The 25,932-nt window shown below is 38.5% G+C and overlaps 1 protein-coding gene across 2 annotated transcripts in view; it reads left to right on the forward strand.

Moving 5' to 3' along the window:
* The window catches only part of Pcca (propionyl-CoA carboxylase subunit alpha), a 360,840-nt gene that overhangs the window by 235,434 nt on the left and 99,474 nt on the right, over window positions 1-25,932 (forward strand). For both annotated transcript variants that reach the window (XM_076871993.1, XM_076871994.1), the window contains one exon: window positions 5,258-5,360. In XM_076871993.1, coding sequence (XP_076728108.1) covers window positions 5,258-5,360 — 103 coding nt within the window. The remainder of the gene's footprint in view (window positions 1-5,257; window positions 5,361-25,932) is intronic.

Raw genomic sequence — 25,932 nt, forward strand, 5'->3', positions numbered from 1 at the left:
TTTCTACACTGAACAAATTATGATAACGGTGGTGGTGGCGGTGATGATGAGAAATCTTATTTAACATTTATGTGCCCAGCACTAGCCTAAGCATTTTATATCTTCTATCTCATTTAACCGCATGTAGGTCAGGTGTTCTTGCTATCTCTATTTTACTGAGGCATGAAGAGGCTAAGTGCTCTGTGGAGGTCATGACAACTGGACTGTGTTCTTTCTTAGCTGATGTGTGGCCCAGATCTATGTTAAGAACCTTAAGTCCTTATCAGTGGAGAGAGGAAATGGTGTATGCATAACATTAAAACATGTAAGATGGTAAGTCACGTGGCTGTTCAATCTAGATTTGATGTCATGGGTGTCATCTGTAATGCTAACATCACCAAACTCAAGGGTGCTCCCTGTTTCTCAGCGTAGCTTTGTGGTGGATTCTTGTGCAGGTCTCCTGTGTTTGAACATACATACATTTCAGATTGTGTATAGGCAAAATTGTAATCCTCCTCTGTGCTAATTTCTGGTTTTGAAGGGATTCTCTGAAAGTGCTTTTATCTATTTTCTGCAGTGATGAACTTTAATGCTGAACTGACTGTTCTAACTTCTCACATAATAAGGTGTACATTTTTGTTTGGTTTGGCAGTAGACTTCTGTTTAAAATTCTTTTGATCTGTTCATTCTATGCTTTCCATATTCATTTTGATAGCCTATGGTTCCCCGATGGTTTTGCATGAGTTTCTTACACTCTTGAAACTTGCATTTGTGACTCTTCCTCAAAACTTGCTGAAAGTCAATTTTTCAGCAAATTGCTGAATTTTTGTCTTCCTTGGATTTGCTTTTTTTCTTTTTTCTTCCTCCTCCACTCTGGGGAAATAAGAAACAATTCATATACTAGATCTAAAGTTTCATTAAAATTGCTTATGCCCTGTCTCAGGCATTTTAAGTGGGCCATCTGTCTAAACATCTTTCTCTTTTTTTTTTCTGATCATTTCCTCGACTTATTCATGAGCCATGGGAGGGCTCCTTTGTAGTCTCCATGTAGCTGGTGTGTCTACCCCCACTGAATACATCTATGTGCTTGCATAACATAGCTTTTCACCGTGCTGGAAATTCTCTGAACTTGGGTTCAGATGAATGGCCCACTTTCTGAAGGCCTTTTTCTTCCTGCAAAGATTTGTATGCAGGAACTGACCTCAGTGGCTGTGGAATGCAGCATATTATTCTAGATCATTTTACAGACCACCCACTGTGAAAGTTATGATGAAGCATTTCTTAATGATTCTTTGACCATTATCATTGTTTTAACTCAGTATTTCATTCCTGTATAGGTAGTGACACAATCGAAAACTAGTTTTTCTGATATAATGTTTTTTTAAAATAATATGCCTTGCTAATGGACATACTGTCAATTTTTAAGTCTATACAGAAATCTACTTTTAAAAGTGACATGTAACAGCAATGTATTTTCATTTGTATAACTTGCACAGTTTTCTACCGTTAAATATATAAAAATTAGATTTTATTGAGCCTTCATTGGGGCTGGCTGGCGATAATCACAAGTGAACAGGCCCGGTTGAGAGCTGTTATTTGATTTGCTTGTGAGTTACTATTTATATGGGTCCCACTTTTCTAGGGGTTTTGTTTCTTTTGTGAAGTTGTAAATCACCATCAGCTTTGCCGGTTGCAGTTCTTGCACCTCTGAACTCTTGGTGTAGTGGCGGCCTTTTTCTCTAGAAATGGACTCCAGCAGGGGCAACCGTGTTCTGGGTGTCATTACTGTGGCCTGTCCAAGGAAACTCCCAGACCTTCTCCCTCTTTCATGGAGTTGTTTATAGAAATCTTCCTGTGCACTATGTTCAGTTTTGTGGATATGTGTAATTCTTTTCTAAAATTTAAAATATAATTTTAGGCACTTGTTACCATCATAAGCATGTGTTTGTTAAACTGAAATCAACATTTCAAAGTAATTACAATTAGTATATTCTCAATGAATTTGCAGAAATAGAACATGAATACTTTAAGGTCTATATGTACTATTTTCCTTATTTATACTTTATTATAGCCCGTTGTTACTTCTGAACATATTTATGTTTGCTCATTAGCTAGCATATATGTTCAGTCCTTCCATTTTCTTTAAAAAACAAAAAAAGAAAACCAAACCACTTTCAAACCTATGGAAAGTCAGAGGAATCCTAGTGAATTTTGTTTGTAAGAGTGAATTCGTAGAGAGATTCCCTGCTTTTGACTCTCTTTGGATTCTTAAGGTCTTTTTTCACACCAAAGCCTCTTATACTGCTTAATGTATCACCTTAAAAAAAAACTGTTGGAAGAGTTGCACCTCAGATTCAGTGCCTAGAAGCAACAGCTTCCCACCCCCTACCCTGGTCTGTTGGGCCTACTTTACAGGTGTGGGGGTGTTGGTTCCAAAGGGCTGTCAGCGGTCTCGGGCATGTTTCTAGGGAGAGAAGGGCTGAGACTTAGCTTCAGAAGCCTGTGCTCTTTCCAGAAGGTCCCTCCTGGGGCCAGCTACAACATATACGAAACAGATGTGGATCAAAATAAAACAATGGAAAAATAAATAGTAGCTGGGTCCCGAAGAGTGGCAACTGTGTCTCGCCACCATCTGCAAGATCACTTTCTGTGGGAAAATGTGTCTGGGTTGGAACAGGATGTCAGGATCAGCAACTTCCCACCTCCTTGGAGGCAGAGGACACTTGCATCACTGAAAACAGTCTCCTCCGTTTACTTGAAAGAGCTGCTGCCTCAGGCCACTGAATCTCGTCAAAGCATGACAGCAGGCTGTGTAGCACTGGCCCAGTAGAAGGGAGATCACTGAACTTAGAATTGAGGAGCGGTTCTTGAGGGAGGAGGTGTCCTCCTGTTGGAGAGCAGGGAGGAAAGGCATCCAAAGTTGTCTTAAAGGAAGAGGTCTCGATTAGGAAGAGGACAGCCTTGGGGAATCATCATAGTAAAAGTGAGCATTTATACACCCTATTTAATCCTTAGTACATCCCTATTACTGCAGACATTGTTATTATCTTAATTTTATTTATGTAAGAGAACTAAGACTTAATTTGCTCAGGGACAGAAGTAGTAATGGGCAAGGCCAGGTTTTGTGCATTTTCTCCGAGTTCCAGAGCTTAAGCTTATAGCCACAGCCTTGGTCCTCTGCCTCCTATTTGCTTGGCTTAAGGGTCAGGTCCAGCAGCTATAGAGGTCAGAGAAAATCAGAAATCAAATGGCATGCAAGGGGGCTCGAGTGGTGGGTAGGTTAAGAATTGACTTGGGGTGAAGGATGGTGGGCAGGGGAGTATTGTAGATAACTGAGGAAAGCCATGACTTGAGGAAGCCTGGTTGTAGGGTGATCTCAACCGTGGGGCCACCTCTGCCACCACAGTGCCCCTGAAAGGTCAGGTGTTTTGACATTTGAAGGTAAGCAAGTTATGAAGTCTAGAGATGTGATACACAAAGTCCAGGGACCCCAGGGAGTATCCAGGTATGCGAGGCTCACCTCCACTCTGGGCAGGTCTACCTCTCCTGCCCAGCTTGGCACAGAGCAGTTGCTTCATGGTCTTCTGCTGACCTCCTGGCACCTTCTCCTCAGCCTGTGGAGGGAGGAGTGGGCTGGGGTGCAGGGCAGCAGAAGAGCACTGGTCCAGTGTGTGCAAGGCTCTGGGCACCATTCCCAGCACTGCAGAGTGAGCTCAAGATGAGCAAATGGAAGAGATGGTCATGTTCTTTTAGTGGTCTCGGGTCAGCCAGGGAGGTGAGCTCAGGAACTGGAATGTCCTGGGGAACGCCGAGCCCTCTCCCGCTCTGCTGTCTGCTCGCACCTCTCTCCTCTCCTGAGTTGTTCCTGGAGTCCTCCCTTCCCTTCCCTCTCCTTAGGGAAGCTCTTTCCTGTGAAACATTCTTCAGGTTGCCAGAAAAGCACCTTCCAAGCCCTTGCATGCAAGGTACAGCGGAAACAAACCATTGATATTTCTTTACTTTCCTTTCATTTTCCCCTGCTCAGTATTTAAAACATTTCCTCATCTTCAAGAAACCGATCAGGCTGTCAGCCAAATACAGATATTCACCTTAATTACTAATTATCACCCACTGGACATTGTGAGTAGTGGTGATTTGTTAATGACAGTTTTTATGACTTTGATTTCTTTTTTTACACTGATGACAGAATTTTTTTGAAATTTGGGAGGAAAAAATGAAAACGTAATCAGTAACTTAAAAAAAAACAACTACAACAACAACAAAAAACTGACAAGCTGGAGACCAGATGCTACAAAGTGCTAATGTTTAGTGCCTAATAAATAACATTTCATAAGTATAAGTAATCTAAATACATAATAATTCAGAAATCATTATATTTTGTTAAATATTGTGGGAAACATTTATATTCTAAAAATGGTTTGTTTTTCATTTTTGCTGGCTGCTTGACCTAGTTTTCCTGGACTGGAAATACTGATCATACACAGGAAAAGACCCATGTGATAGACTAGCATCGTTAAGAGATATGAAAGTTTGTTTGGATTTTAGGTGTTGGGGAAAACTGGGTTTGCAAAAGGCATACATGGTAAGCTCCCAAGAAAAAACCAATACTTTCTTTGCTTTGGTGCTCCTGAACTTAGCACTGCCACTTAGTATTTAGTTTTGTTTTGATTTTTCCTTGAGGTTATATTCCAGTTCATATACTCAGGTAATTTTTTTTTCTAATTCATATCATGAAGGAACATTCTATATGCATTATGGAATAATGCATAAAAGTTCATTCTTAATATGCTTTTAATCTCATTGACTATGAGGGGTAAAAATCAAACCAAAATAATTCCCTATGCCAGATCATGCTGGCTCAGTAATTAATTCATTTTATGTCTCTGAGCTTTTAAGATGTATGGCAGAGTGGTTTATTATAATTTTTTTTTAAACTGCCTTGAATGAAAACTAAATATTGAAAAAATTAGCATTGATTAATTTGCAAAGGACTGTCACAATTAAACAACTTAAATTCATAAAGTAATAAATGATGGCCCTTAGGAGAAATGAAGGCACCCAGTTTCCCCTGGATAACTGCTGTTGTCTTTGGCTGAACTGGTTTTTAAACCTCTGTAGTTTAAATCTGAACCCTCCACCCCAGGAACCTTTTAGAATAAAATGTTCAGAAATACATTCTTCAGCAGTTTTACTCCACACACTTAGTGTCAAAGGAAATTTTGTTTATTGAGAAAGAATAATATAAAATTATTAATTCTTTTTCTTTTCTTGACTCCAGAATGCCTGTTATTAAGCCAGACGTGGCTAAGTGGGAGCTCTCCGTAAAATTACACAATGAAGATCACACTGTCATAGCATCAAGCAGTGGTTCAGCATTCTCTGTGAGTTTTATTTCTTTCTTTATTTGACAATCTTGAAATTATCTGTGAATATTTAAAACTACATTTGACCTGTGCAGTGATTCTCCTGTTTTGAATTGCTGGCATAGCTACGTATTTGTTTCAGGAAGCTGATGTAAATGAGACTGTGTTTTCTTATGCTAATTTGGAAATACATACCTAGATTTAGTTCCTTTCTAATCCTGCTTCCTGATACCTGACTCTTTCCCTTGAGTGTTTAATGAAAAGTAATATTTTGGCATTTGTTATAGAGAAGAACATCTTTACGTATAATTCCAAATGTGTGATGGCTGTGGTGGTAGGTGACCATTCTTTTCATACAGTAACCTGAAGCCTCATACAACATTGTCTTCAGGCTTCATGTTGTGTGTGACATTCTTGAGGCTAAGTTCACTGTGTGGTGACATTCTTTTTGTTCTGAAAAACTTGGATGGTGTCCCTGATAGAATTGGCACTAGTTTGAGTTCTGGTCTGTAGCGAACAAAGTTCATTACAATTTCAATGTTTGTGCTGAATGATATATTTTAAATCTGTAACTGGGAATTGCCAGATAAATACCTGAAGAGTTGCCGTTTGAACTTTTATGATTTTATATTTTCAACCTGAGCTCAAGAAAGCTGCTGTGCAGTTAGTGTGACAAATACTCATTTCTCTTTGCACTCCCAAGTGGCATTGAGAAGTCATTTTGTTTTGGAGAAACAAACGACTTTTTAATCAGAAGAAGGAACAGGATGTGAAACTTAAAATGATAATATTTCACTTAAAACCTGATGAGGCTTGAGGGGCATGGTGGTTTTTTGGTCTCAGTGAGAAAATGTGACAAGCTGGGGATTCAGGAGAATTCATTGTTCCACAAGCACTTATTGCAGGCCTACTGTGTGCCAGATGAGTGCTGGGCTGTGGCCCTGAGAGGCCAACATTTTTGTGTGGGAATCATATCCACAAAAAAGGAGATAATTCATAAATTAAGTCTCCTGGATCTGTATTCCAAAATGCTAAAGCTTTGCTCACTAAAAGATAATTCACTCAGCTCACTTAAACATGAAAGGTGTAATGATTAAATAATTATTTAACAATAACTTTGGTGATAAATTTTTGTCATTCTTTACATTCCTCTTATCTATATGATTATTTTTTTTTAAAAAAATGTCAGATTGAGTAGCAGATTATATGAGTTGAGAATTAAAGAGTATTACTCTTAGAGTGCAGTGTCTTCCCGGGGGAGGTTGACTTTATAAAAATGTGAACTTCAGCCCAGTTTTATGTTTTATATTGAGTCACCACTGAAGCAATCCAATAGTGCAGTTCAGTGTTTTTTCCTAGCAGCACCCTGCCTTAACCAGAAGGATGCCCCGTGATGTCTTAGAGCTGTTAGTTCTTTGTGCTTGCTTCAGATTCTATGTTGGAAAACTAGAAACCCTTGATCTGATTGCCCAAGTGCTGTCTTTTGAATTTGTATTTTAGAATTACCTCCTGCTTCACTTTTTAGCTCATGAGAAAAACACACTGAAATTAGTGCATTAAAACTTTCCCTGAAAAATATCCACATTGATAGATAATATAAAAAACGATTTCCCAATTAAAAAGGAAAAATAGTTAAAAGTTACCTGTTTCCCGTACTCATGGTCTTCAGAAGCATCTGTAGCCCGGGGAAAAGCCTGTGCTCCTGCTGGGGACCTGTGTCCTGGGCATATTTGAGTTGAGCTGCTTTCATTTGACCTCAGCATTGAGAAAGGAGGCAGGTTGAACAGTGCAGGGTAAGTGAAGGCATGTTGTATGAAGATTTCTGCAGAGTGATTATTTTCTTTTAGGTAACAGAACGGAGAACTGTGATTGTTGACTTGTGATTGTTGACTTCCTGTCACATCAAGAAAAAATGAGCCAAAATGTGAAAGTGTAGATCCAAGTTAATGATTCCAGAAATTATATAAGCAAAGTCTTATTTACTTAGCTCTTGGTAAAGCTCAGGTACCACACATTTTCAGAGTCCTTTTTAAAAAAATTTTAGGTATTATAAATTATATTTCATATGAGGAAATTACAATGAATGTACAGATCTTCTATATGTATCTTCAATTTAAAAAGAAAAATATGTACAAATACAGCAAATTTCTCTTTGTGTCATTCCATTCTGCTCTCCTCCTCGTGGCAGCTTCCCTGAAGGTGCTGTGTGTCCTTGTGCATGCCGTCACATAGGTACAGATCACAATAGCAGTAAAAAGAATGATGCAAAGATATACATACTACTAAATGAACCCATTTATGCATGTTGTTAAAGTACACAAAGCAAATATAGTTCCATTTTCAATAACTTCGAAAAGAAAAAAAGCAGTTAGGAATAAGGGGCTGGGGTGTAGCTCAGTGGTTGTGCACCTTCGGAGCATGTGTAAAGCCCTGGGTTCAATCCCTGGTTCCAGCTCCCTTCCCCCACACAAAAGTTAGGAAGGAACATAGTTAACCAAGGAGGCAAAAGACTTATACACTGAAAACTATGAATGTTGTTCAGAGAATTTAAAGACACAAATAAATGGAAAGAAGTCTTATGTCAGAGATTAAATGACTTAATGTGGTTAAGATGTCAGTGCTGTTTATCAGAGCCTACAGATTCAATGCAATCCCTATCAAAATTCCAATTACATTCCTAACAGAAATAGACAGTTTATCCAAAACTCCTATGAAATCTCAAGGGATCCCAAACACTGAAAATAATCTTGACGGAAGAACAAAATTGAAGGCCTCACACCCGCTCATCTTAAAACTTATTACACAGTTAGGTTCAGCAAAACAGGATGATGTTGCATAAAGAGAGATATATAGAACAATGGGCTAGAATAGAGAGCCAGAAGTAAACCCTCAGGTGTGTGATCAAATGGTTTTTGAGAAAATGCCAAGAGCATTAGAAAGGGAAAGAAAGCCATTTCAATGTATGGTGTGGCCGAAACTGGATATTCACATGTAAAAGAATGAATTTGGGGCCTTGATCCTACTTTATATATGAAATTAACTCAAAATGGGATCAAAGACCTGAACATTAAGTATGCAAACAACAAAACTTCAAAGAAAATAAAGAGAAGAGCTTCATGGCATTGGATTTAGCAATGATTTCTTGCATGTGTCACCAAGGTCATAGGCCACAAAAGAAAAAATATATTGGACTACATCAAAATTAAATACTACCATGCATCAGAGGACACATTCAGCAGAGTGAAAAAAGGCAACCCACAGAATGGGAGAAACTATTTGCAAGTCAGATATATCTAATATGGAGTTATTATCCAGATATATAAAGAACTCCTACAATTCAATAGCAATTCAGTAGGCAAAGGACTTGGACAGATGCTTTCCAAAGAAGATCTACAGATGTCCAACAAGCACATGAGGAGTTGCTCAGTATCACTTCTCGTAAGGAAATTGTTAATCAAACCCACAGTAAAATACCACCTCTCCCCATTAGGCTATAAGAAAACAGAAAAGAACAACTATTGACAAGGTATGGAGAAAATGGAACCCTTGTGCACTGCGGGTAGGAATGTCACAGCCACTGTGGAACAGTGTGACATTTCTCCAGAAATTTAAAGTAAGGTTACTGTATGATCTAGTAGTCTCGTTTTTGGATACATAAGTAAGAAATTTGAATGCAAGGCCTCCAAAAGATAGGAGCACATCCATGTTCACAGCAGCATTGGTCACAATAACCAAAAGGTAGCAAAACCTGAGAGTCCATTGATGGATGAATGGATTAGCAAAATGTGGTGTGTGTGTGTATACATGTACACACACACACACACACACACACACAGGAATGTTATTCATCTTTAATAAGGAAGTAGATTCCAATGTATGCTATGTCACAAATGAATCCTGCGGACGTTATGCCAAGTGAAACAAGCCAGTTCTAAAAGGAAAAATACTACATGGCTTCACCTACACAAGGAGGCACCTGGAATAGTCAGATTTTATAGAGTCAGAAAATAGAGTGGTGGTTGCCAAGTTTTGGGAGAAGGGTGAAGGAGGAATTATTGTTTCAACGGTACAGAATTTCAGGTTCCTGAGGTCAGCATTCTGGAGATAGATGGGGGTGGAGGAACAAAGATGTGAGTGTATTTAACATCGTCCATCTGTATACTCACAAGTGATTAAGATGGCAAATTCTGTGTGTCTTTTCCACAATTAAAAAATACACAAAGCAATTCAGACTAGTATTTATAACAAAATATTAGGCAGTGGTAAAAGTGAAACTTCTGAGAAATGAAGAATGCATGATTGAAGTCCAGATGGAAAGAAGAAGTAGAAGCGATGTTGTGCCTTAGGTCTTCACTCTGAGAACAGCAGAATTCATGAAAAGGATAAACTGGCTGAACTGAGAGGGCAAATATTAGTTTTCAGGATGATAAACATGCAACAATTACAAATGAACTGATTTTTATTTATAATCATTTTCATGATTACCTTCTGGATCACTACGAGGTTTTCCCATGTCTCTGTTGTGCAGTATAAAGCAAAACTGGTCAAAACGGCATGAGAAATGAAAAGATTAATGCATTTATTGTCTTAAAGATGATGAGGACTAAATTCACAACAATCAATAATCATTGTAATTTGAACCTAGTGTCATTGGGTTCAGTCCCTGGTACTGCTCAACAAAGAAAATGAATGGATAAATATTAATTTGCCTGACATTTCATGTTAAGTACTAATAAACTAGAAAGCAATTGCATATAATCCTAGATACAGAACATTCTTTGTGAACCAGCAAAGAAAAAAGTTTGTAAAAACTTTATAAACTACTACTAAAAAATAACCAGAATTCTTAGATTATCAAATTTTGTTATACCACTTTAATCTTTATGCTAATGACTAAAGAAAAATCTAAATGATCAAAAGTAACACAGTATGGTCCTGGCATTTGCAGGTAAATAGATGGAGTTGGAGAATATCATGCTAAGTGAAGTAAACCAATCCCAAAAACCAGAGGCTAAAAGTTCTCTCTGATAAGTGGATCCTGATCCATAATGGGGGGGTGGGGGGACTTTGGGCAAAGGGGGGAGCATGGGGGCAGGAAAGATGGTGGAATGAGATGGACATCATTATCCTAGATACGTGTGCACGTATGGCGTGATGCTACATTGTGTATAGCCAGAGAAATGAAAAGTTGCGCTACAGGTTGTGTACAATGAATCACAATGCATTCTGCTGTCATTTTTACCTAATTTAAATTAATTAATTAATTAAAAGAGTGTGGGGGGAAAAAGTAACACAGTATGCTCAATGAAAATAAATATTTTTTCAGTGTTTTAAAGACTTTTTAGTTTATTTTACTAAATAGGATTTTTTTTCTTTTATCAGAAGATCAATCTTTTTGATAGGCGTGAAACTACTGAAATTTAAATTAGAATTCTTTCATTCTCCCAATTTCAAGTAAGTTGTATATTGATAAAATGTGTATTAAAAGTTAAAGGGCAGGGGCTGGGGTTGTGGCTCAGCGGTAGAACGCTTGCCTAGCATGTGTGAATGCTGGGTTCGATCCTCAGCACCATATAAAAATAAATAAAATAAAGGTATTGTGTCCAACTACAACCAAAAAAAAAAAAAAAAAAAAAAAAAGTTAACAGGCAGTGATCTACTTCTAGAAGAACAGTCCATGGAAGGCTGGCTCCATTCCTAGGTACTCAGAGTAAGACACAACATCATGGCAGGAAAGAAGCATGACTCAATTTATAAAAGGATTAAGGATCCCATTGTACATTTCTCCAAAGAACATGTAGAATGGCCTGTAAGCACATAAAAAGATGATCTGCATCATGAGGCATTAGAGAAATACAAATTCAAACCACAATGAGCTAGCCCTTGATATCTGCCTGGATGGTCTGATAAAAACCAGGTGATAGGAAGTGCTGGAGAAGATGTCAAGCACTGGAGCCCTTGCTTGAACACTCTTGGTAGGGAGATGAGATGGTGCAGCCACTTTGCAAAACAACCTGGCATTTCCTGGAAGCTTAGCTATCTGGGTTGTCCAGAACCTTGGCTTATCTATCATGAGCATTTAGTGTTACATATTTTTAAAAGTACTTATTTATATCCTTGTGACCATGGTGAGTATAGTTTACCTTCTAAATAATATCAGATAATTTTTCCAAATAATAGTTGCTGTGCTAGATGTCCACAACCCAAAGGTGCCTTAAAGTAGAATATATATATAAAATAGGGGAATACACACACACACACACAAACACATACACACACAAACGCACACACACACACATATACGCACACATACACATATGTTCATATCTATATAACTATTTATGTATTCATATTTGCTTAGCCTTTCTGCAAGCTAACTTAGTAACAATTCATCAGAGACCTTTACAAACATTCACATTGTTCCATCTGCTAATTCCATTTCTAAAACTATATCCCAAGAAAGCAATGAAAAATTACTTAATGTAAATATAATATTTCTTTGAATAAAAAGGATGAATTAAAGGCAATGAGTCTTGGAAATACCTGTATAAACAGTCTTTTCTTCTGCTGGTAAAGGGAAGGCAGCCATGGAAGCAATTAAAATGGAAGTGATAAACATATTAATAGAGATGCTTTCACCCAGCTAGATCCACAAGAAGGGAAGAAGGAAGCACCCGCCACCTGGGGCAGGTGGAGTTCCACCTGGGAGACAGGATTGATGAGTGACAGCTGTGAACATGCTGCCTATCTGAGCAGAAGTCACTTCACACTCATCTTAGAAATAGATTCGGGAAAACATTGGAAGGCAGTAGGGTGGGAGAACAAAGTTTGTTGAAATATTAAAGACATCTTCTGTATATAGTAACTAGTTTCTTACTATGAAAGTATGTGCTTTCTTACTTTTACTCTTTGCCATAAAAAATGGAACGAGGGTTTCTCTTTCTAGCTGCGTGATTATTTGCAATAGTTATCTTTGCTTATTCAAAAGCATTCTGATGAACCAACTGATGACTTTGGTCTACATTTACTATTTCCCTTGTCCCAAACAAAAGGTAAGTGCTTCACGTGCATTATCTCATTTAGGCTTTGTAATAAGCCTGGTAAGTAGATATAACTGGCTCCAGTGTACAGATGAGTTTGGAAGTTTAGCTCTGCCATACTGTGCATAAATCATTGTCAATATAAGGAATAATATGCACGCTATTGCTATTTCTCTTTCAATTAGAGATACTGAATTGGAGCAGCTATTAGTATTTTTAAAATCTAATTACCTCTTGTGGATGTTGATTTATTTTTCAAAATAATTGATAAAATTCAAAATAGTGATTTTTTAGTAATGATTTTTGCATTTTATGCAAGTAAGTATGATTTTTGAGAGCAGTATAAAGTTTGAGATAGATAAGATTTTGTGTCTGAGTTTGTACTTTCATTTTGTTTTCTTAGTAGTGTTCTTTTTACGTGATGCAAAATTATCTCATCTTTAGATGCCTGTGGTGGAGGGAGGGAAATGTTTTGTAGTATTCATATTATTGAAATTACCACCCTGTGTTTTTCTCCTCAAAGAAAGGATATGGTGATGAACATAAGAATAAAAAATAATAATTACATATGGATGCATAATAAGAAATAATTACATACGCATTGTTTGAAGTTCTCTCTCTGATATAACTAATTCTTTCTTCTTTGTTCTACTACTGTGTATTTTGTTCTAGATTTCTTAATTAAGAAAACATTCTGCCACATTTTCTTTGGATACTTAAAAAGCACTTTGGAAATTTGATTTTAAGTAGATGTTTAAACGTTTTTGTATAACATGTTTGTAAAAAAACAATAGTTGAATGACCTTAGAATATGCCAAGAAACAAACTCATAGACAAAATAAGCTTTCTTTATGTTCTCCTGTATATATAGTGATACTAAATCATGTAGTTACTACAATTTTTATAAGAATATGATAAGACTCATAGTTGAGTCTCAGTTGTTTTAAGTAATTACTTTTCAAATACCTTTCATAGAAAAATTAGGACATTATATTATCCTTTGGCCTCTACTGTCAGTTTTTAGAATAGGTTCTTAATATGTGTGTGTTTGTGTGTGTGTGTGTGTGTGTGTATTTAAATTTTTATTTTTTTAGTTGTACACAATACCTTTATTTTTATTTACTTGTATATATGTGATGCTGAGAATCGAACCCAGTGCCTTACACATGCTAGGACAAGTGCTCTACCACTGAGCTACACATCCCCAGCCCCAAGTTTCTTATTCTTGAATATGAGAAGGATACAAACAAATAAATTCAGTTAACTATTACTTTTATGTCTACTGCAGATTTTTTTTTATTGAAAAAATTATCCACAATTTAAGTGCACAGTAGGAAGACAGAAGAGAACAGTTCTGTAGTAGCTTTCAAAAAGGAATACTATAGGGCTGGGATTGTGGCTAAGTGGTAGAGCACTTGCCTAGCATGTGTGAGGCACTGGGTTCAATTCTCAGCACCACATATAAATAAGTAAAATAAAGTTCCATTGACAAGAAAAAAAAACTTTAAAAAAGAATATTATTATACCACTAGGAGCTTATGATAAAGGACTATAATCCTCTTTTTAAAATTGACTCAGTACATGATAAGCAATGGGAAATTCAGGTAAGGTTTAGAAGTTATATGATATATCATGCTCAGCACTTTTTCCTTTTACATTTTGATCATGTAAACTACTTCTATAAAAGTATACTAAAGAAAGCAGCCAAAAGCTTTTTAAAAAATATTTTCTGTGGATGAATTTTTACAAAGAAAAACATAATATATAAACATTTTAAATTCTTTCACTTTGGTAAGAATTTAATTTCTTGATAAAATAATTTTTCCATTTGAGAAAAAATTGCTAGGAAAATAAGGCAATGCTTAAAAAATAAAACAATGTAAAGTTGTTCTTCAAAGAATATAAAATCATCATAGTAAAGCCATCAAACCATAGGAAAAATGGGGAAAGTCCTTTACATATAAAGAACTTCTACAAATCAATGTGAAAATGACATTGAACAATAATCCAGATGAAAAATGTTCAAAGATGTTTTATAGCAAAGGAAATATATGTGGCTTTTGCATGTATGAGAAAAAGTTCCTAAATCACACTGAGAAATTCAAGTAAAATTATGATGAGATACCATTTTCCATGTACATTTATTTTAGCAAAAATGAAAAATTTGATTATTCCCTGATTTCATAAGCTGTAGAAAGATAAGATCTTGTACGTTATGGGTTGGAATACTAATTGTTACAACCTCCACAGAAAGCAATTTGAAAAAAATTAATTTATACTTTTGGTTATGTTCACATGTAGGAATTGGGTAAGAAAGTTCATGAAAGTATTGTTTGTAACAGCAGGAGCCTGGAAACAACTGAAATGCTAAGCTATCACACTGGGATAGTTCCTTCAATATGATCCATCCTAATTCTGAGATTCTGTGCAGCATTGAAAAGGTTGTGGGCCTTTCCTATGGACTGCTTTATTAAGGGACAGAAGAAAAGTTCATTCACTGGTGTAAGACAGGACATGTGTGTTCATGCTTCTTAGGTGCAGAGAAGACCTTTGGCAGGAGCCATAAGAAACTGGTCACTGGTTTCCTTTGAGTGGGGAGCTGGATGGCTGTCTACTTCCCAGAACTGAGAAGGGTACTGACATTATACTCCATGTCTCTTTAGTATATTTTTGAAGTTTGAATCTTATGTATATTACCTTTTTATTTTAAATTTCAGAATTGTATAGGGAAGGGTCTGGAGGATGTGTGACTGTTGAAATAATTGGGTTCTAATTATCTGCCAAGAAACTAATGCAGTGCTTTGGCCATCAGGGAAGCAATCAGATGAGCAGCTGGCTCCCTGAATAGAGCGCAGTGGTCCTACTGTGCGTGTGTTAAGGACCCACAATGCAGTTTCTGGAGCTCCTTTGGCTAGCACTCTGCACCTGGAGGTGGGGCTGGCTGTCACACTGCGGACTCTGTTTAGAGACTGATTTAATCTGAATTAAGAAATTGGAAAAAGCAAAGAAAGGACTGAAACATGGGTCAGAGCAAGAAAGCTGAGCCAGAACAGATTTGGATAATTCCTCTGAAGCCTCCAATTTTTCCTTCTTTAGGTGTATAAACTACCCAAAGAGATTACTGTACAGAAGAGTTAGAGTTACAAAGGCTGTGAGCTCACTCCAGCATTTTGTTCAGGGTCCCTGAATTCATAGTAACTCCCCTGGTCCTAATTCACTGGGTTGCTTTAGAGGAAGGGGTGATTCTCCCTCTTGCTGGTTTAGGGAAGAAGGTCCAAAAGTGGCTTGCCATACCTGGGCATCTTTTGACCCCAGGCTGAAGAATATCCTTCCACAGCAAATGCTTCCAAACCAGCTTGACATCCAGTGGAAGGGGGTCAGATAAACAAGGCTGTAGAAACATCAGGCCCGAAGGGGAGGCTCGCACAGCTTGAGCTGTTTACTTTTTACTCACAGCCTTTACAGTGGGTGTCATACTCTACTTTTGAACCACAGGACTAAATTTTCATAAAAATGTGAAGATCCTGCCCATGTAATCTGGAAAATTGCTTGTCTAATTGAGAGCCCGGCTGCACCTGTGCCCTCTTAACTGGCTCCGTCATGTTGTGCTCAAGAGTTAAGTAACTTGTTATGGTGTTCAGTGGAGAACAAAAATAAGTTATAGAACATAGTTGCTTTAGAAATGAAAAACGCTGAAGACCTGTGAGAGTTGGCAAATACTGTAATTAAGACTTCAAGTGGTTTTTAGTAGTATCCCCTGGTTTTTCATCACTCTCTGAAAGTTTTTACTTAGAAATAAAATGTCTAATGTAAATACCAGATATTCACTTATTTCAGTTCAGTTTTATAATCCTTTATTAAACATACATAGTGGTTTGGTAGCCTGTGTAGGCAAAATTTCTATAAGAAAATGGTTTTTCAAAGTTACTGTACTAATTTTGATGTGATATTATTGGCCTCTCTTTAAAATATATTTTAAAATAAAATAAATGAAGTGAAGCCACCTGTTAAAATGCCTTCGAGGAGCAACCTGGCCAGTAGATGAATTCTTATGTATTATGGCCATTATGCATTTATCATTTTAGTTGTGCTGTGATTTAATAGCTGTTTATTGAACGTGTCCTGTGGCCCAGGTCCTGGAGAAACAGTGGTAATCGGGAGAGAAGTTGTGTCTGAACTCCTCAGAGACTGTCATCTGTTGGGGGTGACAAAGGCTGTGTTTGTACAGAGAATGGTGACCCAGAGAGCACATTAGGGGAGCCCCAAACCTGCAGTGGAGGAGGTCAGTGAGGCCATAGGCTGGAAACAGCAGCAAGCTGAGACCTGGAGATGGCAGTGGAGGGGCTGGAGCCCGGGCCAGAGTTTTGAGGGCAAACTAAAAAGATAAAGGGAACCCCAAGTGCATGACGTGTGGGAGGAAATGAGAGGGGTGGGTGCTGGGGTCGTGGGAAGCTTGGAGGCATGGAGCTGGTGGCAGGGAGAAGGGTGAGGAGGGTTGGATGGCAGGAACAGGCAGAGACCTGGGCCTGTGTCACCAAGGCCGCATGGTCTGGACTGAGTCCGGGGCAGTGGGGAGCCACAGAAGCCTTAGCACAGCTGGAGGGTAAGACTGAGGGAGCCCCTCAGGAGGCCTTAGGAGCAGCGGCGCAAGGGGAGACGTGAGCCTCTACTTGGGGTGTTTTAGCGATGGAGTAAAATGGCCCGATGTGAGAGATTTAAGATGTAGGACCAGCTGGAGCTACAAAAGGATGGCAAAACCAGCACTTACTGACCAGTAATAACCCTAATATACCATTTCCTGTGTGTTGGGCACTATAAGTGGCCCACACGCAGTATGTCATTTAATAATAATTATATGGTCACTTTAGTCTTTGCACCAAGCCTAGGAAATATAAATACCATCATTATTCGTTTTAAGTGAGGTAACCGAAGTGCAGAGGGGTTAACTGCTTTTCCCAAGGTCACACAGCCAGTGGCAGAGCAGGGCTTCAGACCTGGGGTGCGACTCTGCTTCCTGCGCTGTCTCAGGCACATGCAAGCCGTCTCACCACAGCCCTGACCAGGCACAGTGAAGACGGAGGGAGAGAAAGGGGAGGTGGGGAAGTTGATCAGCTGATTGTCAACAGTGCCGCCTGCTGGGATGTGGGGTGCACAGGGAGTCGGGAGTAGGAGGTCACTTCGGGGTCTAGAGCTGCTGCTGGCTCATTGCAGAGCAGGTTCTGTGGCCCAGGTGAGGGTTTGGGTAGAGATTTGATCTCTAGTAGTTAAGCGGCAGTTGAAGAGGAGCTGGACTGTGAGGAAAGGAGAGAGGAGGGCAGGTGTCAGGAAGAAGAGACCCTTGGCTCACTGAGGATGTCAGGATGGGCAGCAGGCACTGCAACGGAGCAGTTGCACGGACCGCTTCAACTCGCATGTCTCAGGATTTAAAGGAAGACACTCTTTTAAGAAGATGAAGAGGTCAAAGTCAAGGTCAGTGAATATTGAGAGGTCAGCTGAAAAACAAAAAAAGCAATCTGGACTAAAATGTGTCCACTGGACCTCGCAAAAATATTGGAGAGCAACGTCAGTGACATCTTGGGGACAGAAATGAAATTGTGAGTTGAGATCCATGGACCAGTGGCATGAATGACGCTTTTAAGAGGTCAAGGAGGTGGGCGTAGTGGTTGGGGAGGTTTCTTTCCTAAAGTCAGAATAAGGTTGAGCATTCAGTGCTGAGAGCAGGTACCAGAAGGTCAAGGGCTGAGGGGCAGAAAGGCAGAACTAGGAGAAGGGCCTCCGCTGCATTCTTACCTGGAAGAAGGAAGGAGAAATGGCCATGAGGGGAAAGGGGGCATCTTTTGCCCCGTGGCTGCTGTGCCGTGTGTGGGGAGGAGCGAGAGGAGAGTCACACAGGAGGAGCAGGTGGTGGCATTAGGAACCCGGGTCGGTGCGTAGACTTGCCTGGCTGCTGTTGATGTCAGAGCGCTGGGACTGGAGAGGAGAGAGCTGCCTGGGCCGCAGCGCAGCCATCCGGGTCGCAGATGAGGAATGGCAAGCACACTGACGCGGGTGGTTAGACAGCACCTGGGGCTCCTTGTGCTCCTTGTGCGGGGCCCAGGGAGGACAGTGGGGAGTTACCACTGAAGAAGTGATGGTGGCCCATCCCACAAGCCTTCTAGACCATGTTTTTGTTTGTTTGTTTGTTTAAATTCTGCAGCTATTTGACATTGTGGCCATCCCCTGTAGGAACAATTTATAAAATATATTCTTGAGATCACTGTTGACCAACAAAAATTTTTCAAAAGTCTCAATTGTGTTTACACTTATATCCTGTGAAAATTAACAGAATCCGTGGTTTGATCACTCTCGTGAAAGGATAAATCCACCATCCTCAGTAAACAGAAATCGAGACCTCCTTACGCTCTCTGGCCTGGCTGTTGTGGCTGTGCACAAGAGGCAACATCAGCTGAGAGGCTCTTCAGTGACCTTTTAGGTACTTGCCCTCATATCACAGTGTTTCTTTCCATGTCCACTTGTTGGATTCCAGTGTCTTCACCCCAAAATATAAGCTGTCAGGGTGAAGCCCTAGTCTTTTTTTTTTTTTTTTTTTTTGTATCAAGGATTGAATTCAGGGGTGCTTAACCACTGAGCCACACCCTCAGCCCTTTTTTTTTTGAGACACCTCGATAAGTTGCTAAGGCCAGCCTTGAACTTGTGATCCTCCTGCCTCAGACTTCCAAGGCGCTGAGATTATAGGTGTGTGCCACTGTGCCCAGCTGAAATCCTGGTCTTATTCACTGACACCCTTTGTAGTTGTCAGGAAATATTTGTTGAGTTGTTGGTAGTGGTAAGAAGAAAGGAAGAGAGGGAGAGTTAAAAACTATTTCCTAGTAGCTATAAAAAGTCTTAAATTAGAACGTTGCATCCAAAAAACACAAAAAACACAAGATTATCTCTATTCACAATTATCCTTCAGGCATGCTTAACAAACTAGTTACATAACAGGGTGCCAAATTCAGGCTATGAGTTTTCCTGTTTAATTTGTTGTGATTAAAGAAAATAATGATTTTTATTCATCACAATTTTAAGCACCTAGGAAATTTAATTCCAAATATCAAATTGTAGGAGTTCTTCGTTCACTTCAAAATTGAAAAGTTATTCGGAGTGGATTTACATATGTACATATGAACATAATAAAACTAAGTAATCCTTGTATCATTAAAAGGAAAACAATTCTTGCCTTTTATTAATATAACATTATAATACTTAAAACAGAGGTTTTAAATTGCCATCAGATATACTGTTCTGAATACTAGGTCAGAACTATGGAAATGTTCTCTGGCCTTCTGTGTGATAAATATCATGGCAAACATGGTTATGTTTGTCTACAAAGGGCACCTGGAGATGGGATGGACCTAGAGTAAGACACTGCCTTTAGGAGGACATGTTGAAGGAACGGTACAGCTTTCACATTTTGCCCTGGTAAAGTGAGTTCAAAATGTCTGTGGCTGTACATACGATCAGGTGAGGTGTGGTCTTGGTTCCACTGGGTGGGGATGTCTTGGACTTGGCTTCACTGGGCTGGGCTCCCATCTGCAGGTCAGGGTCTGGTTTCCTCTGCACAGCTCCTCATGGGACTCAGGTGAGGATCACAGCCACTCTGTGGAGCAGGATGTTTTTTATAACATAAGGGGGGATAACTGGAATCCAAGCCAAATCATGCAAGCACATTTAAGCCTAATCTCATATCTGCCTGTGTTCCCCTGACTAAAGCAAAACACAAGGCCAGACCACAGTGGGGCAGACAGGAAAGGGACTCAAGTGACAATCCCATCCACCATGGATGGGATGCCTGTGATGGATGTGGTGTCCCCTGAACTCTGGAACTTAAACACAATAAAGAATATTGGGTTGAACTTTTTAAAAATCCAGTTTCTTTTTGTAAATTCTCCTAAATATACTAAATGGAATATATAGGAATCTCTTAAGTTTTTCAAATGTTATTAGCAAAAAAAAAAAAAAAAAAGTAAAAATTTGAAGTCACCCTTCAATCTAAAATTAAGAATAATCACTGTATATGGAGAATCCTTGGAAAACTGGAAATGGAACCACTATTTGACCCAGCTATCCCACTCCTTGGTCTATGTTCAAAGGACTTAAAAGCTGCATACTACAGGGACACAGATACATCAATGTTTATAGCAACACAATTCACAATAGCTAAACTATGGAACCAACCTAGATGCCCTTCAGTGGATGAATAGATAAAGAAATTGTGGTATATGTACACAATGGAATATTATTCAGCATTAAAAGAGAATAAAATCATGGCATTTGCAGGTAAATGGGTGGAGTTGGAGAATATAATGCTAAGTGAAGTTAGCCAGTCCCAAAAAAACAAATGCCAAATGTTTTCTCTGATTTAAGGATGCTGATTCATAATGTGGTTTGGGGGGTGGGGCATGGGAGGATTAGATGAACTCTAGATAGGGCAAAGGGGAGGGAGGAGAAGGGAGAGGCATGGGGGTAGGAAAGACAGTGGAATGAGGTGGACATCATTACCCTAAGTACGTGTACGAAGACACGAATGGTGTGACTCTCCTTTTTGTACAACCAGAGATATGAAAAAATGTGCTCTATTATGTGTAATATAAATTGTAATGCATTCTGCTATCATATATAATGAATTAAAATACAAAAATTTTAAAAAGAATGACCACTGTAGATGTTTTCTAAAAGATCATTTTCTAAAGAATCATTTTGATGTTTCTGACGTGAAAGATTCAAATCAATCTTCATGTAGCATTAGTTGTTTTTTTTTTTTTTTTAACTTTCTTCAGGAAAAAGTATGAGAACTGCATATTTCCCATTATAAGGTTAGTCAAACCTAACTTGATGTATTGGTTAGGATTAGTTAGAATATTCTACAATAATGACAACATTTTATAGAATATTCTACAAAACCTCCCAAATTGGACTACCATAAAACACCAAAGATTTACTTCTTACACTTGTTGTATGCCTATGTGTATCTGTAGGCCCATCCTTACTATGAGGTTGAGGCCTGTGACGTCACGAGGTACTGTGACAAAGGAGAAGGAAAGAGTGTGGGGAATTAGGTGCTGGTTCTTAGTACTCTGCCTGCAAGCTGTTCCTTTGAGTCACCTTACATTGGAGAAGTAGGTCACATGACTGTGCCTGCCTGGGGAGGGGGTTCAGTTCAACCACTATCCACAGGGGATAATAACCCTTGTCACTACCTGGAAAGACACTTGGGGTTGAAAAACATTTAATTTTTGTTCAAACAAATGAGCTGCTTACTATACAAGATGTGTGCTTTTGAAGAAACAGAATACCTTTTATGAGTAGATTATCTGCAGGATAAATGTATCTTGCATATTTCTGTTGAAGATTTTGAAAATCTTTACAAGAAAAAGCACATTTCTTTGAATGTTATATTTCATTAAATTTTAAAAAAAATTAGTAAAGTTTAGTTGAGGCTTATATGGTTAACTGTTCTGATAGGTATTGTACTTTATCACAGTGAAATGCATTTTTGCAGAATGTAATTTGATTATTGAGGGACAAACAAATGGAATATGTTTAAATTTGTAAAATATTTACTTGTTGAAATAATTTTAGGTTACCAACAGGGTTGACTAGTATGTTTTTATATTATTTTAGATTTCCTCAGACTCTTAGGAAAAACAAAGTAAAAAAAGTTTTGTTTTTCTCAGTGTTGGGGTTGAACTTGGGGTCTCACACATGCTAGTCAGGTGCTCTGTTGATCTGTACCCCAAATCCTAGAGAGTGTGTATGTATTTTTTAAAAGCAACAACAAAACTTTGAAAAGCACTTGCCCTCTACCAAGAAGAACATCATTTTAATCTCTTAAAAGGCACATTTGGGGAACATTGTATTCAACCCACAGTTTCTGGACTGTGGGTGCAGTTCAGTGGTAATGTACTTGCCAGCCATGTTCCAGCCCCTGGTGGGTTCTATTCCAGCATCACCAAAACCCAAAACAGAACAGAACTTAATTTCTTCCCACTGCAGAAGACCTTAATAAAATTAGCAGTCCCAGCCATCAGGAGAGGATGGCGTCTGGCTTCTCCTTCCTGCCACTGAATCCTGGGTGAGTCACTCATTCTTTCAATTCTAGTGTGTTTTCTCCTGTCAATGAGAAGCTGGCATAGTGAAGCCAAATTCCTATAAGCTTTAAAATTCTGTTATCTTTTGCTTCAAATATGAATTCATGCAAACACTAAACAGATTTGTTTCAAATCCAACTTGTCAATAATTCACATGATGCAAACATGCTAAGTGCCCACTGCTTGGACGCCAAGAAAATTTGGGGCATCGCTTGGCAGTTTAAAAAATTAACTCCAACTCAAGGGGTTTCAGGTCAGAGGAAATTTTATAGAAGACAGATTCCTGTACACAAATACATACTTCCATATTACTGATGAGGGTGAGTGGGGGAGAGACTGTGGTAGAAAGTAAAATAAATTTTTCTGTAAATACTGACATTATCTATTTTAAAATATTGCCTGGGTGGTGTTAGTTTTAACTATGTATTTTGGGGGAAAAAAGTTGAAATGTTGAATTTCTTCTGTTTAGGGAGCTTGTCGTCCATTGTCATATCTGATAGTTTTCTTAAAAAATGTAATCACTCAATATGATTTTATATGCTCACTGTGACCAATGACAGAAAGTTGTTAAGCCTTAGAATAGACCCTAAGCTTATTCTCTTGGGACATTATTCTAAATTCTGAATGTAACTTTCTTCTCCTACTTCACAACCCAACTAATAGCCATTACATGGCAAATTTTTGTCAAATCAAGTTTTTTAAAAAATATTTACTTTTTAGTTATAGGTGGACACAATATATTTATTTATTTATTTGTATGTGGTGTTGAGGATCGAACCCAGTGCCTCACACATGCTAGGTGAGCCACAACCCCAGCCCACAAATGAAGTTTTTTTTTTTTTTTTTTTTTTTTTTTGGAACTCCTTAGCTTCTTCTGCTGGCTTTTATTAACTACTGAGGAATCTTAACATCAAAATTTTGGTTTTATATATCAGAAAAACAAAGCTGCATAACCACAGCAAATTCTTTTATCAATTTTTAACCACTTCTTAAATATATGGAACACTTTAAGTATTGTTTTAACCCCTCCCTCCTTTTCTGAGTTCTTGTAGAAGATTTACAAAATTAGAGTGGGGGGGCCAGAGAGAGATTTCAGGTAGTGATAAGTAAAAATACTCTTCCTACACACTGACTTTCCAGTAATGAAATGGTATAAACTCTGGAGATCTCTTTAATGGAGCTTTGTAGTCCAAAAAATAACACTGTTGTAGCCTCCAAGTGCGTCAGCTGCAACTGGATGTTTTGATGTCTTCGCTAAACGCGGGCGAGCGCTTTCCTTTGAAATGTGTGCGGCAGTTTGCGATGCTGCTTCTCAGATGGATTTAATTAGTCCTTCATAGCACTGGATGTCCGTTTGTTGCAGCTGAATTCTCATTTCATTCACCCATAACTAGAAACACCTCCCTTCAAACGGATTTCTTCAAAGAAAGAGGAGTTTAGGGTTCCGCATCTTACCGCTTTTTGATGTTGGTTTCCCTTTAAGAGAAGACCTTATGTTTAAACAACTGTTATTATTAAGGAAGCATAGCTTGCCCCACCGAGGTCCTTTGTGCTGGTTGTTGGTGGCAGGTCTGTGGAACAGCTCTGCTCCATCAGATGGCCGCAGCAGCTGTATGTTTGTATATTCCACTCCTGAGAGCCGCAAACCAAAATATGGCATGAACTTGTGGAGGAATTCTCTATGCTCAAAATTGGAATGTCCATATAAAGTCAAACCCAGGGACAGAAAATGTTGTTTCGGAGCCTATATAAAGCACAAAAACAAAGTGAGCCAGCCAATAAGGTTTCCATAACTCCAGTAGTAATTGTGTCGTGATTCACTGCGCCCTAAGTGCGGGGGTCATGGTATGCTTTTCAATAACTATGTAGAAATTATGAAAATATATTCTTCTTAAAAAAATCATGTTTTAAAAAATGTACCCCACTACCAGTATATTTTAATTTTCCACAAGCCTTCACGTTTCATCAGAATGGCCTCCTGAATTTACCCTGTAAGTAATGTGCTTTCTTCTCTTGTCCAGTTAGCGTGTTGGGGCCTGGCCCGCTCTGGCGTCAGGGCTGCTTTCATCTTCTGTGCCCACAATTCTAATTACATTTCAGAAGCCTGCACGTTCATTGTGTTTAGGACTAAAAGCCTCGGGGACTTGGGGGGCTGTTCGCTCACAGAACATCTCTAAAACTTTGCATCTTTAAAGGTTTCTTTGCTCTCATATCTTGATTTGTCTGAAAATCCTAAAAAATTACACTTAGAACTTATTACTCACTGCCTTTAAGGAAAGACAACGATAATTTAGTCTGTTCAAGCTTAAAATTGTTCCAAAGCCGCAGCTCAGAAAAAGATACAGTAATAGATCTCACAGTTCTCCTGGTGTCTCGATTCACTAATTCCTCGAAGAATCTAGAGAGTCTCAAGCTTGTATTCCTGCCTGTGTCTCAGCCATAACTCGTCTTTCCCATCATGTTCACTAGTCTTGGCACAGCTTAACTGGCAGTTTCTAAAACTCAAAGGTCAGAGATATACTGCCATTGAAGATGTTAAAAATGATCAACAAAGACTTAAGAACAGTTCTGTAAAAAATATTTTGAGCAATTATAACAGTAAGTCAGAAAGAGATTTCACAGAAGGAGTCAACATACAGTTGGATATTGATCTCTCTGTTCTTGATTATGTATCTTGTGACTTGTGAATGTTTTGTAGAACACCTGGTGTTAGGAAAATCGTGAATGTGTACTGGAATGTTTTATTACATTTATGTATATTTTTAATAATTTTTAAAAATTATAAGTGTGATTTATTTAATGAATTGTTTTAAGGGTTCATCTTTAATATGATATAAATATATCAGATATATTGGTTTTAATGTATTGAAAATGCTCTAAAATTATTGGTAGAAATACCAAATTTCAAAGGACAGAACATGTGAATTCTCACTTTTATCAATCCGCAAGACAACTTGCTGGGGGACCCTATTATAGTAGTTGAAGCTAATAAATAATATTATAGTGATCACATTTTCTGATATGCAGACTGGGCAGTTTTATAAACAAGAAACATCAATCACATCGGATGTGGACATTGGAACATAAGCGATCATATTCTTCCTCCGCTATCTTTACTTTATAAAAGTTAACCTGTCTTCCGTGTTCATTTACTAACGAAGTTTATGTTGGGGTTAAAGGGAGTAGTGCTGAAACAATAATGTAACTTTTTATTGAAAACAACAGTCTTTGGAGACAGAGGAACTTCCTTTGTCCCTCGCCAGTTATGTAACCAGTTAGGAAATGTCACTTAACCCTCAGAGCCACTGCTGCAGTGTTGTTTTATATAAGAACTGATATGAAGGAAAACATAAAGCCCAAGAGTTTAAATGCCAGTCCTGGAGCTGCTGGCTGTGGAGTCCAGCAGGGTCAGCTATCTTT

Source organism: Callospermophilus lateralis, chromosome 12, assembly GCF_048772815.1.
Source record: "Callospermophilus lateralis isolate mCalLat2 chromosome 12, mCalLat2.hap1, whole genome shotgun sequence".
In the NCBI taxonomy this organism is placed as follows: Eukaryota; Metazoa; Chordata; class Mammalia; order Rodentia; family Sciuridae; genus Callospermophilus; species Callospermophilus lateralis.